At 37.6% G+C, this 14,070-nt stretch overlaps 1 protein-coding gene across 2 annotated transcripts; it reads left to right on the top strand.

The window, feature by feature from the left end:
• The first annotated feature begins 8,844 nt into the window (after nucleotides 1-8,844).
• LOC150004089 (interferon-activable protein 208-like) lies at nucleotides 8,845-12,808 on the top strand. Of its 2 annotated transcripts, none has more exons than XM_090282753.1 (3): nucleotides 8,845-9,053; nucleotides 10,541-10,820; nucleotides 12,320-12,808. In XM_090282753.1, the coding sequence occupies exons 2-3, from the start codon at nucleotides 10,560-10,562 to the stop codon at nucleotides 12,359-12,361; spliced, it is 303 nt and encodes a 100-aa protein (XP_090138879.1). In that variant the 5' UTR covers nucleotides 8,845-9,053; nucleotides 10,541-10,559; the 3' UTR covers nucleotides 12,362-12,808. The 2 variants fall into 2 exon arrangements, with proteins under 2 accessions (XP_090138879.1, XP_090138880.1); XM_090282754.1 differs by having other exon boundaries at nucleotides 10,541-10,763.
• The last annotated feature ends 1,262 nt before the right edge of the window (nucleotides 12,809-14,070 follow it).

Raw genomic sequence — 14,070 nt, forward strand, 5'->3', positions numbered from 1 at the left:
TTAAACTCTTGTTAAATGGCCCAAATTTTATTCCCTTCTGTTTCTTTTTCTGGTACTATGAGGATATTTTCTTTGTTTATGAATCATAGTGCTTTAAACACTATCGCATTTGTTAAATAGTTAGATAAACATTTATTTCCCTCATAAAAGGAAGTTTTTTGAAAAAGTCATATGGACTTATGTCTTCTAGCACATATAAATATTTTTATTTATTAAACACTCAATAAATATTTTTTGAATTAAGGACTTTTACTCTGGGATATTTGTTCTTTCATATAGAGAAAAAAAGCATAAGTTCAAACCCTTATTTTGGAGGCTAACATTTAGCAGCTTACAAGTTTTACATATGCAATTTATTTTCTTTCTGAAGTCAACTTTAGACATTGATGGAATTATGTCAGCTATTGGTAAATGCAGAAAACATTTAGTGAAAGGTCATGGCCATGATTAGAGAATCACTGCTCTAAAGGGCACTGAATGAAATTTCATGTTATGTTCTGTGGAAGATAAATTTCAATGATTTTCTCTATTACCAAAACATTATTTTTGTCTTGTTGGTATCCTATAAGCTTTACTAAACTGTCTGCTATTATAAAAGAAATGATCACAACAGTTCTGTGATAGAGAAAATAATGTTAAGGATGGCAACAGCCAACTTCAATTTAAAACATCCTTATAACAATGAAATATATGGCATCTATAAAAACAAGCAACAGTAAATGAATATACAAATTACTTTCATCTGCTAAGATTTAGATTAGATATTGAACTTGGAGGGGAGGTTGTAATGAATTAAGATTTACAGGGATGTTGGAATAGAGTGAGTGCATTTTGCATGTGGTAAAATTGTGAGTCTTTGAAGTCAGATGGTGGTCTGTGATGAGCAGAATAAAGATCCCAATGATACCCATGTCTTAAGAATGTGTTACCGTATATGGCAAGAAGAAGTTATGCAGGTATGATTGAGCATCCTGAGATAGGGAAACTACAATGGATAATTTGAGTGGGCCCACAGGGTTTCTTTTACAAGGAATAAGGTACAGGAATGCCAGGCTTAGGAGAGAGGTTTAAATTAGCCTGCCTCCTGGCTTTCAGAGAGAGGAGTGAGCCATGGAAGAAAGCTGACTCTCCTCAAGAGCTTCCAGAAGGAATATAGCCCTCCTGACACCTGTATCTTGGCCCATTATGACCCATTTCAGATTTCTGACCCCCAGAACTGTAAGATAAAAATTTGTGTTGTTTTCAACCTTAATACATGGTGGAGATTGATAGGAAGATAATATAATGAAGTCATCAAAGCTTGGGGACTGGTTTGATATGGAATGTGGGACCAAATAGGGAAGTTAATAATGATATCACCACTTCGGGCTGGAGAGTGGGAAAATGATGTCTCCTTTCACAGACTTTGTTAATTAAAATACTTATTACTTTAAAAAGGCCTTCACCATTCTTATTACATACTGAATTTTCACTCTATTTTGTCACAGTTATAACTGCTTTGATTAATTTTTATATTTTTATACTTATGCTAATATCTCATCTTTATAAAATAGCACTGAACCTGTGGTTCTTTTTTCATTATAATATAAGGATTCACTTCTCTGTTGAAAATGAGGCCCATAACAGCAGGCACATTGCCCTCTAGCTCCAGCGGATAAAACTGAATAAAATAAACCTTGAAGTGAAGAAAAATTAGAATTTTTATTCACTATCCAAATTCATTATGTCTTTTATCCCAGAAGAACAGAGCCTTTGGAAAGGACAGAAAGAATGTCTCCCTATGTCTGACGCACAGTCCTATAGTACATATTCTAATCAGCCTTATAAAAACTTGATTGTCCATTTCAGGAATCATCTTTCCTACATTTTCCAAAAGAAGTGATTCAATAGACCTTTTTTTTTTTTTTTTAAGTTGGAGTAGCACAATACCTCAGCCAATAGCCCTCAATTTCACCACTGATGAAAGTTATACAATGATTTTTTAAAAAGCAGATTGCATTCAGAAGTAGAAACCTATACATACTTTAATGTTCATGCTCTCTCCAGGATGTATAATTCTTTCCCATTATTTAGCTATCCCACCAGACTCCCCACCCAATATGATTCTTCATAAATATAGTTAGTCAATAATTCTTCCAAGTATATTTCACAGTATTATTTCCTACTTAGGAGCTCAGATGTAATTCTGACTTGTAACTAAGCTCATCTTCCTTCTAGTAAAGCAATGCAACAAGGTTTTTGAAATTCTACTTATCTGCACACAAACATGCTTACACAAATGTCAAAGAGTGATTTAATGCATATAAGGCAGGACACTGTTGACGTTTAAGAAATTTTCAATCCAATCGCTCTTTGTTGTTTCTGGGCAAAAATAATTCTGTTTAGTTTCTCATTCAGTATCAAAAACAATTGTGAATATAGTCAATAGTTTAATAGACTTTATTATAAATATCAGTGGTTTTAGATTATAAGACAAACCTAAAAAGATAACATGGGGTTTGGCGGTTAAATAAATAAATAAATAAATAGATAGATAGATAGATAGATAGATAAATAAATAAATAAACATCGTGGCTGTGAACTTGAGACTGGACTAGATGTAAATCCCAGCTTTATCTGGTACTATTAGAGTTAACTTGGACAAGTCAGTGAAACTCTTTGGGCCTCCACTTTCCTATACATAAAATTTCAATAATACCTCCTTCGCAGGATTATTTTGAGCATCAGCAATATCATATTATGCATGGAACATGACTAGCACGTAAGTATTTAGCAAATCACATTTGTTACTTAGTTAACTCTTTCCCACTCTAATTCACCTGAGTAATGATTGCAAAACTTTCATACCTTTGATTTAAAACTTCACAGCCATATTGGATATGAAATAAAGAAGTGTTAAATTCAATTTTGATGGTTCTTATCTGGTGCCATTAGCCTAAGGTCCATAATCATTCAAGGTTGTTATGGAAAATATTGTCTTTTTTATAATAAAATAGTCTACATCATTTGCCTAAAACATTTTCTGGTCAGTATCTTGACTCATGAATTGAATTCCAACAAAACAAATTGTCAACATACTTCAGAGTCTAAATAAAGCTGAAAAATTTTGGTGACTGATTTGCATTTACCTATGTGTCCTAACACTTAACAGGTCATAGTCTCCCTTTAAGGAATCGATGCCTTATTTAACATGATAGATTATGAGTAAGAGGTGTTTTTAGGAGCAACCTGACAAAAAATAATTTTTGCCTTATTTTTTTTTGTAAGAAGTGGCTATTGCATGTGCTCATAGTTTCATTTTCACATATTTATTGTTAAAACCACAGATGTAAAAATTAAATAAACCTACTAATATTGTGTTTTAAATTCTTATTTCTACCCACCACTGTTCATCAATGGTTCAAAATAGAAAACTAGCTGTCTTAATCTTTGCCTTTGACAAAAATTATTTCAACTTCAGTATTTCATTTTGGAAAGTGTTTCCTACAATTTCTTTTACTGACTGCTTCTAAGGTCTCACAGTGGACAATATTTAAATGTTGTAAAGCTTACATTTAAATTCTCACCAGGGTTTTAATTAAGGCTTGAACAATACTCGATGCACTTATGTTTCTTCCATTCTTAATGAAACAAAGTCACCTCAAGAGCATACACAGTTTATAAACTACATTGATTTCTTCAAATATTTTCTGCTGTACTTTTATATAGCTAATTTTTTTATCTATAATATATTAATGGAATTTCCATTTTGATTCCTTTATACTCTAGGAAAAGCCAATAAATATTTTGGGAAGAAATTATCTGGTGGATGGGTATGTGGATGTTTGTTTTCAGTATCGTCGGCAGCCGTCCGTCTCGAGAGATGATGGTGTAGCTTCTTAAGAGTCTATCTGCACCGCCGAGAATGGCTGTGCAGTCTGACTCGGGAGTGACATGGTAGTATCTGTCTCCTCCCGTGTTGAATCGACATCTTGCGATGACGCTGAAGCTACAGAGCCTGGGCAGGGTAATATGGAGGGTCTGCTGTTGCCCATGCAGCAGACCCCCCCTCTCTTCGCAACTGAAGGGTCCAAGGGAAAGACGGAGTCAATACAGCTTGGGTTCAGGTGCGCCGCAGGAGTTGCCGGTGTTGACTACAACGTCAAACCACCTTAGGGACTCCGGCTCCGGATTTTCTGTCGGGGTTTACTCCCTTAGCCTTTCCCCTGAAGAGGTATGCCGCAAGGCAGCGGAGGTTTTTTGGAGTCAGAGTTTTCCTTCTCTGATGTACCCTGACTGGAAGATCGAACCAGCGACACTTAGCTCGCAGGCCGACGCTCAATCCACTGAGCTAAACCAGCCAGGGCGTTAAACCAGCCAGTTTTCAGTATAAGCATAAAATAATCAAAACATGCTATTTAAATTTGTGTTCTGCTTCCTTAAACAGCCAAATGCCCTATAACTAATCATCTGTATGGATTCCATAAGCCAATAGGGAAAGACAAGAAACAATTGGATTAAAAGAATCTTATGGAATAATTATATTCATTTTGATCACATATGCTTCATCAAGTTAGATGAATTCTCGGGCTCTGTACCTGTCCCACACTTCTGTCTCTGCTTCAGTTCACTCCACTGCAACTGCCCGAAATTCTAGTGTCTTTCTTGTTGTGCTACATTCTTCTGCACATGAATATGCTACATATTTGTTGGTATATGTTGTATATCACTTCAAAGATATTAATTTCTCCATAGAAACCTTAGCTATAGAGGAGTAAGGTGTTCACAGACTCATTGAAACATAATACATGAAAGAAGACCTAGCTAAGAGGTAAATGAATAGAAAGGGTGCAGGACAATTACAGACGTTTTTCGAAGTCATGTTGGCCTGACAGGAAAAGTTGGAAGTGGGATTTTAAAAAAAGAAATCAATTTTTTAAAATGTCATAATGTTCCATGTAGAAAAGTGATTTTAGAGCACATATATACCAAACTTTAAGGAAATACTGAAGCATGCAGAGGGAAAAAAAGAGTGAATCTGAAAACAAAAGTTTAATGTAAACAGCTATATAACAATTTTGTTGTGGATAAGGTAAATATAAACAGAGTTGTTTTTAGATATGATAAAGGCTAATAACAGAGGATCAATGCTGCCAAGAACCAATGACTTTTCATGTTATGTAACCCTAAGAGCATTTATGCAACATTCATGGAAAGCATTCCATAATGAAATAACATAATATTTGATCTGAAGCCAAACAAAAATTAAAGTAAATTATGCAGATATCTTATAGCATATATCTGTCAGGTATAAAATAAATGCTAATATGCATATTCAAATATAGCCAGTGATGATTAGGTAAATAATATAAGAGTTACTATTGCTTTCTGAGTGAACACTAGAACTGTTGACCTGAGGACAACAAGTATGCCTCTTACTAAGCATCTCATGACATTGCAGGTCCCTTAGCTTCTGGAGCTGCTTAGTTACTCAGGTGCTGTGAGATGGTGGGAAGGTGATCTGATTAATCAGACTCAGTCTTCTTACAATTACATTGGAAAATTTCTTTATAATAGAAACTGTGTAATCCAATATTATAGAATAATATAATACTGGATAATATTTACATGGACAGTTCAACACTAAGCAATTATTTTGAATGAGGAATTAATCATACTCCATAAAGAAATTGATTTCACTCACATAACATAAATCAGGAAAACAAAAATGTCATTACCTTTACAAGTTGCTGAACCTAAATAAAATTCAATTTTAGACAGATTTTTATATAAAATTAATAGTTTTAGAAAGTGTTACTGTCTTTATGAAGGGTTACTAAGTGTTTGACTTAAAGGGCTTTGAAAGACTTATGTAAGATGAGATAAATATCTCTGACTAAGAGAAAGATCCAGAGAAGATGCTAATAAATCTCACTTTCTTAACCATCGCCTGCCCTTCGTATGTGTACTCCCTCTATTAAGAGACCCATTTGTTCTACAATATGTCAATGACCTTTTATCTTTTTATTCAAATCATTTTCAAGTAACTTCTTTATATACTGAAGCATTTCCTTTGACTTCTGTACATTGTAACCAGTGACTTTGGGGTTTCTGACCATCCCTCTCTTGCAACCTGCTTTTTACCCTGAGTTGTTATAAATGACATGCCAGCTTGTTTTATATGCTAGATCCATAATTCAAAGAAGGAAAAGACATTTAGTTCCTAGTCAGAGAAATTTGATATGCTCTCCCAGGTTTGATGACAACTATAATTAATGACTTCTTACGTTTAAGAGTTTCTATCTGAGGTGAACAAAATACATTCATTGAAGTGGAAGAGTATATTTTCCCTTTACAGCATTCCACATATGTAAATACATAACAAAGATACATTAACCTGGAGACATGAACCCTAGAGCTATTCTCAACAAGGTTCCCCATGCACACCTTGTTGCAATATCCAATGGAGCTCTTGTCCATGTTTTTAGGTTGTTGGGGGTTTGCCAGTTGTTTCAACTTCTCTGCAGCACGTGATGATGGGGGCCGCTATCTCTAAGTTTAGTTAAAGCAGTGGTTCTCGGTGTATTGTTTTTTACCCCATGTGCTCCAAGGCTCATTCTGGCCATCTGTAAAATCAAAACTATATATATATATACAATAAACCCCCTGGCTGGTTTGGCTCAGTGGATTGAGCGTCGGCCTGCGAGCTAAGTGTCGCTGGTTCTATCTTCCAGTCAGGGCACATCAGAGAAGGAAAACTCTGACTCCAAAAAACCTCCGCTGCCTTGCGGCATACCTCTTCAGGGGAAAGGCTAAGGGAGTAAACCCCGACAGAAAATCCGGAGCCGGAGTCCCTAAGGCGGTTTGACGTCGTAGTCAACACCGGCAACTCCTGCGGCGCACCTGAACCCAAGCTGTATTGACTCCGTCTTTCCCTTGGACCCTTCAGCTGCGAAGAGAGGGGGGGTCTGCTGCATGGGCAACAGCAGACCCTCCATATCACCCTGCCCAGGCTCTGTAGCTTCAGCTTCACTGGAGAGGACACTCCAGCGTCATCGCAAGATGTCGATTCAACACGGGAGGAGACAGATGCCGTGTCACTCCCGAGTCGGACTGCACAGCCATTCTTGGCGGTGCAGATAGACTCTTAAGAAGCTACACCATCGTCTCTCAAGACGGACGGCTGCCGATATGATATACAATAAAACAAAGATATGTTTGCCCCTTTATGCTGTGTTGACATTTGGATTGATTCTGTAAAATCAATGGTGGTAACAGTCCTGGCGCCTTATCAAAAATCACCAATTCTTCACTACAACCTATTCACAGTTAATAACAAAGTCATTCTGTACCAAACTCAAGGTGTTCATGTTTGGGGTGCTCTACTCAAGGACCAGATGTGGTTGACACAAGGTTGTTTTATTTACTTCTTGCAAGTAAAGGACACAAGGAATTCATATGTAAAGCTCTCTCTGCTTGAAGGGAGGCTTAGCCATTGCTTATAACTGTTTGGTCAATTACATGTTGATTTCTTCTTTACAACTGGCTACATTTATCCTTGGGTTCCTGTCAAGTTCATCCTGTTTACAGCTGGTCTGAAAAATACTGTGCTACATTTTAACATTTAGCAAGAACAGTGTTTCTTAAGAATAACCCAGACCTTGAGACCCTTGTCCTATCTAACAATTTCACTAAATGTCCTTGATAAAGCAGCAAAAAATACTATTTTTTATTAAATCTCAGCTCTTCAGTGCCTGTGTTTTTAATATTCTGCATGACAAAATGGAAAGTGTATATGAAGCAATTCAGTTGGATACCAGAGGAAAGCACTTGTGCAATTGAATTATTTCTGAATTATCTGCTTTATTTGTGGGACCCAGTTCATATTTGCAAGGACTAATACATTAAATCATGCTTATTTATATTTCAAAATTTGGAGAACATTTTGTTAAGAATAAATGTAGTGGACCTGTCTTTTTAATGAAAACAATGTATTGCCAATGATAAAATTTGAGCTTTCGAGAGTGTTAGGTCCAGCAAGAGGAAGAGGAGAAACAACAGGAGAACAGGCCATGAGTCTAAAAGATTTATTTGGCCAGCTGCACCAGCAGGCTGAGACCAGGAAGGCAGGAAGGTGTCATCAGCATTGAACAAAAGAAAGGCAGGGGTTTTAAAGGGGTAAGGGAGAAGGGAGTTGAAGGGACTCTGTTGATGGCTTTGCGGGGAGTTGGCTCTGAGAACAGAGAGGCTTACTAAAACAGAGAAGTTATTAAATTCTTGCTGACAGGTTACAATATCTTTGAAGGACACAGTCCTTGCCAGCAGGCTTATATCTTTGAAAGACACAGGTAGTCACTGACATCAGCAGATACTGTGGGGGCTTGCTAAAACAAGACCTGGGTTCCCAGAACTCAGGTCTTATGTGTAGGGGATGGTGAAAGCTGAAGTTACAAAAGGAAGGCCAGCTCGCTTGGCTAGGGTCAGGTGTTTGCAAGGTCTTGCCTGATTGTCCACATTTGCCTGATTGTCCACATTTGCTGATGGGTGAGGTATTTCCAAGGTCTTGCCCGTCTGAATAATCTGCAACATGTAGCCTTTTGATAAGGAAAGCTGGAGCCCTGGGGGCTGGAAACAAAGCAGGAGCAGGCAGGGAACAAAAGTCCTGACTATTAGATTAGAGCAGAAGCTACTTGCAAGATATCTGAGAACACTCTGCCTACAGCTTTCTCAAGAGTTTCTAATCAGTTTGTTTCTTAGAAATTGTACTTGTTAGTTTTACCTCCTGACTGCTGATGTCAGTAGCTTATGTAATGGAACATTATAAATAAACTTGGTGGACTCAGGCCAGTGTCATTGTCTCTCCATCCCAGGGCAATGGAACACCTGACCCCTGCTTTGCATTAATCTTGTGTCTTGTGTCTGTGTTTTTCTTTTAATCTCCAGGTCGCCCCCCTCTCTGGTACCTTAGGTTTCGAATTGAGCTGCGTGGGTAGAGGCAAGTGGGTCCCAACCTGTGGAGTATGGGGAACTTTTAATCGAGACCAGGAGACACTCCGAAGGAAGAGTACGCACTGGTAAGTAACTGGGTGGGAGCAAAAGGACTAGATAGTGTCAGGTGTAAAACATGGGGGATTCAGAATCATCAAAAAGCAAGTTATATGTTCAGATGTTGAAATCATTGCTGGCAGATAGCGAAGTAAATGTGAAAAGTCAGCAGTTAGAGCAATTTTTAGAATATGTTCAGAGTATTTGTCTTCAGTTCTCAGAGGAGAGAACGGTAAGTGTGCAAACTTGGGCTCGAGTAGGTCAACGATTACAAGAACATTATACAAGGGCGGGCCCTTCAGGGCTGCCTATTTTTTCTTTCACTTTCTGGTCACTGATTCGGGATTCTATAAATCAAAGGAAAGAAGTGGTTAAAGTGAAACAGGATACCACGGAGAGGCTATTAGAGAGGCAGGGAATTCTCTTTTGCAGCTGCCGCCAAGGACTCCGCCCCTTATGCCTTGGAGGGGAAGTGCTCACACAATCCTTGTCCACTGAGAGTAAAAAGGAATTTAAAAATGAAGCACAAAAAACAGATAAGGTTAAAAGCAATAAGGAGTCTGATAAAGAAGAGGAAGATTCTATAAATAATTTGGAGGAGAAGCAGTCTTTAGTGTGTAGATTTTTTCAGTTTTCAGCACAAGGTAAGAATTTGTTGTAAGCTATGGCTTTGCTGCGTTCTGCCAAATCCCGGACTGGATCAAAACAGAAGGAAGAGCATTCTCAGATTCAGGTCTCAGGAAAAGCAAAATTAACAGGGTTGCAACAGGCTTTGAGGCAAGCAGCAGCAGAGGGAGAAGCTGTATCGGATTTCTCTTTGTATCCAATATTTAAAACTCCTAAACCAAATAATCCAGAGCAGGTTCTCAGGCAGCACACAGCGATTCCTTCTAAAACTCTTAAGGATCTTAAGGGAATTTGTAGTATGTATGGGCCAGCGTCTCCTTTTGCTTTTAACTCTGGTAGATTTCAATGGGTACATGTCTGAGTTGATACTTATTCTAGATTTGTGTTTGCTACTTGTCAATCTAGAGAAAGTGTTAAACAAGTCATCAATCATTGTCTTAATTCTGTTATAGCAATGGGGAAACCTCAAGAGATGAAAACTGACAATGGTCCAGCATATACTAGTGTAGCTTTTTGAACTTTTTGTCAATAATTTAATATTATCTATAAAACTGGTATTCCATATAACTCTCAAGGTCAAGCTATTGTAGAACGAGCTCACAGAAATATTAAAAAAAACAACAAAAAAACGGGGGGCTGGACATAATCTCCTCTCCACAAAGACGACTTACTTTAACTCTGTACACTTTTAATTTTTTAAATTGTGATGCACAGGGTATAACTGCAGCTGAAAGACCATATTCCAGAGCTTTGGCAAGGCCTGCGGGTCTGGCTTATTGGAAAGAGTTGCATAGGAGAAAATAGAGGGGTCCGGATCCTGAACTAATGTGGGGAAGAGGTCATGTTTGTGTTTTTCCAGAAGTAGCTGATTGTCCTATTTGTGTTCCAGAGAGTAGTATGACATCATCATGGATCTGGAGCAGAAATCAGAGTCAGCAATGAGGAAGTTGACATTGACCACAGAGGAGGAAATGAAGAAGACCTCCGAGGTGCAAATTCCCTGTTCGCAGGGACCGCCAGGAGCTCGAGTAACAAGGATTTCGGAACCACCCACATGGGAGCAGATTAAAAGTCTCACAAATAAGGCCGAAGGAATGATTCGTCAGCAGAAAGTACTTCTTACTCCAGAAACTATGTTTGTAGCTATGATGGCTGTACTGGCTTGTCAGGTTGGTAGTAGTCAGGGAGCATTTTACTGGGCACACTTTCCTGATCCTCTTGTGATTAATCCAGTAATCTGGGAGGATCCTTCAGTTCCTATATTTTCTAACAATACTCATATAGTAGGGGGCGTAGTGCTAGTCATCTTAACCCTATTTCACATGATAGTTTACACTGGGTTTAGCTCTACTTTGCCTATTTGTCTATCATCACAAGTAAGAACTGGTTGTCTGCTGTTGCAGTAGGAACATCAAACTGCTTATGGAGGTACATCAATTGCTAGTATTTCAGAACCTCGAGATATAGGGAAATATTTGCAAACTGTATCTAAATGGGGTTTTTCTAAAGTTTTTAGAAGTATTCCACAACAACATCCTCCTATACCTTATTGTCCTAAGAGTACTAATGTAGAATTAGGGAATTTTCCACCTTGGACTGTGCTCAGGTAATTCCAGTAGAGCACACTATTAGTGGAACAGATATTAAAATATATGATTGGGCTTATAGACTAGATCCAGCTCGTCCTCAGTATCATTTGATGTCACCTAGAGGTTTTGTAGGTAGCCTACTGTCTACAGAAAAGGGTCACTATCAGCAAGAAGTGTGGCGTTTTGGAGCTGCTTTGCAGTTAATTAATTTCACTCCAGGACTAATTGCAGATTTAGGTTTATCTTCTAAATATGGTCTTTATTCTTGTGTACAATTTCCTTATGTTTTAATTACACAATTAGTAAATATAATTCAGCAGAATGGTCATTATTCTGTAACTTGTACAAATTATAATTTAACTAATTGTGTGTCTCGTTATAACTTTTCAGAAGATATATTAATTTTGCATCAACCTCCTTTTGTAGTGCTTCCAGTTAATCTTACAGAACCTTGGTATGAAGATACTGGTCTTCAAGTAATTGAGGGATTGCACAGAGCTTTAACTCGCCATAAGCGAGCCATTGGACTTACTATAGCAGGAATCATAACGCTTGTTATTGCTATAGCTTCTGCTGCTGCGGCTGCTGCAGCACCTACTCAGAGCATTCAGACAGCTCATTATATCAATGAGTTGGCTCAAAACACATCTAAAGCTCTGAAAACTCAAGAAGATGTAGACGTCAGACTTGATGCTAAATTTAATGCTTTAGAAGCTGTAGTGATGACTATTGGAGATCAGGTAGAAGCAGTTAAGTTTTGAGAACAACTTCAGTGTCATGCCAAATTTTCTTTTATCTGTGTCACTCACATGCTTTATAATAACGAGTGGGATTGGAAAAGGGTTAAAAAGCGTCTCTCTGGCATCATCACAATATAAGCCTTGATTTGGCTCTTCTTCATAAAGAAATTACTAATATTCAAGAAGCAAAAAATCTTATTTTGAGTCCAGCGCAATTGGCACAGAACTTGTTAAATGATTTAAAAGGATTTAACCCATTTAATGTGCTTCGGCATACATGCTGGTATCTTATTGGTTTAGGATGTTTTCTACTAATGACCTTATGTGCTTTTTCCTCAGTCTGCCGAAGATTGCAAGGAGACCTGCAGCAAACTCGAGTAGCCCTGCATCAGCGTCTTTTAGAAAAGAAAAAAGGGGGAGATGTAGAGGGCTGTGAAAGCTGAAGTTACAAAAGGAAGGTCAACTCGCTTGGCCGGGTCACGTATTTGCAAGGTCTTGCCTGCCTGAATAGTCTGCAACATGTAGCCTTTTGATAAGGAAAGCTGGAGCCCTGGGGGCTGGAAACAAAGCAGGAGCAGGGAACGTCCTGACTATTAGATTAGAGCAGAAGCTACTTGCAAGATATCTGAGAACACTCTGCCTACAGCTTTCTCAAGAGTTTCTAATCAGTTTGTTTCTTAGAAATTTTACTTGTTAGTTTTACCTCCTGACTGCTGATATCAGTAGCTTATGTAATGGAACATTATAAATAAACTTGGTGGACTCAGGCCGGTGTCATTGTCTCTTCATCCGAGGGCAATGGACCACCTGACCCCCGCTTTGCATTAATCTTGTGTCTGTGTTTTTCTTTTAATCTCCAGGTTGCCCCCCTCTCTGTACCTTAGGTTTCAACATTGAGCTGTGTGGGTTGTGGCACTTATGCCTAAGAGGGAGAAAATGACAATATTGGAAAGCTTGTATCAGCCACAGTGAGCTTGACAGCTTTTCAATAGTTAAAAATTTTTCTGATGAGGAGTGATATTGATAACTTTTAAATATGTAGTGAAATATGTCAACATTTAGAAGCTCTATATACTCAGTGAGCTAATATTTTCCAAATGACTAACAGGATGGTGCAATCTCATACATGAGTTAAAGATATATTTAAAGTTCAATATATACCAAGGGATTTGAATGCAATACAGAATAAAAAGTTCATTGATAGGGTTTTAGATTCCACATTGTAACTAATGTTCAGGAAACTACCACTAGTCACGTGCTAGTGTAATATTTAAAAAAGAAGATCCACAATTTTCTTCAAAGACTATAAGCTTTTCCACTATTTCCGGTAATATCTATGTGCAACCAGATTTTCTTCATATACCTTAACTCAAAGAATATATTGCCAACAGATTAGATGTAAAAGCAGACGGGAGAATTGAGCTACCTTCTATTCAGCTACGCATTAAAGAGATCTTTATAAAATAATGTCATGTATCTCATTAAAATCTTTTTTCAAAAGTTATGTATTTTGTTAACACTTAGTAGATTTTCTATTATTATAGTTAGATGAAATAATGCATGTACATGTTCTCAAAGGTATTTCTAATATAAGAAATATCAATAATTTTAATCCACAAATTCTTTGGGTTCCTTGAGTTTTTAAGTGTGAAAGAATACTTAGACCAAAAAGTTTTGAGTACAACTAAATTAAAGCATAGTGCACATGCTCTGTACAGGAATCTGTAACTACTTCCATGGGTTATATGACATCACTCTTGTGGCTTTCTTTCTACTTGTCTGGTACCTCCTTATCAGTGCATTCTTCAGATCTCTCTCCCTCCTCACCCTCTTTCTCTTTTTCTTGAAGACTGGTTAGGAACCATATTGATTTTATTTCATTATTATTTAAAATTTTTTTTTCCCTTTTTACGCAAGCCCCCACCAACCGCCCCTTTGGCAATCATCAGCTTATTCACTGTATCTACAGGTTTGTTTCTGCTTTGTTGCATTTGTTCATTTGTTTTGTTTAGATTCCACATATAAGGCGATTTTTCTTTCTCTGTCAGACTTATTTCACTTAACATAATACAGTGTAGGTCCAACCATGT

This window comes from Furipterus horrens, unplaced genomic scaffold (assembly GCF_987537825.1).
Source record: "Furipterus horrens unplaced genomic scaffold, mFurHor1.1.pri manual_scaffold_7, whole genome shotgun sequence".
Taxonomy (NCBI): domain Eukaryota; kingdom Metazoa; phylum Chordata; class Mammalia; order Chiroptera; family Furipteridae; genus Furipterus; species Furipterus horrens.

Excerpts from the sequence above, each read along its gene's own strand:
- LOC150004089 (XM_090282753.1), top strand. The coding sequence starts at position 10,560 with ATGGATCTGGAGCAGAAATCAGAGTCAGCAATGAGGAAGTTGACATTG. Across the intron at positions 10,821-12,319 it reads TGGCTGTACTGGCTTGTCAG|TCTGCCGAAGATTGCAAGGA; the intron begins GTTGGTAGTAGT and ends CTTTTTCCTCAG.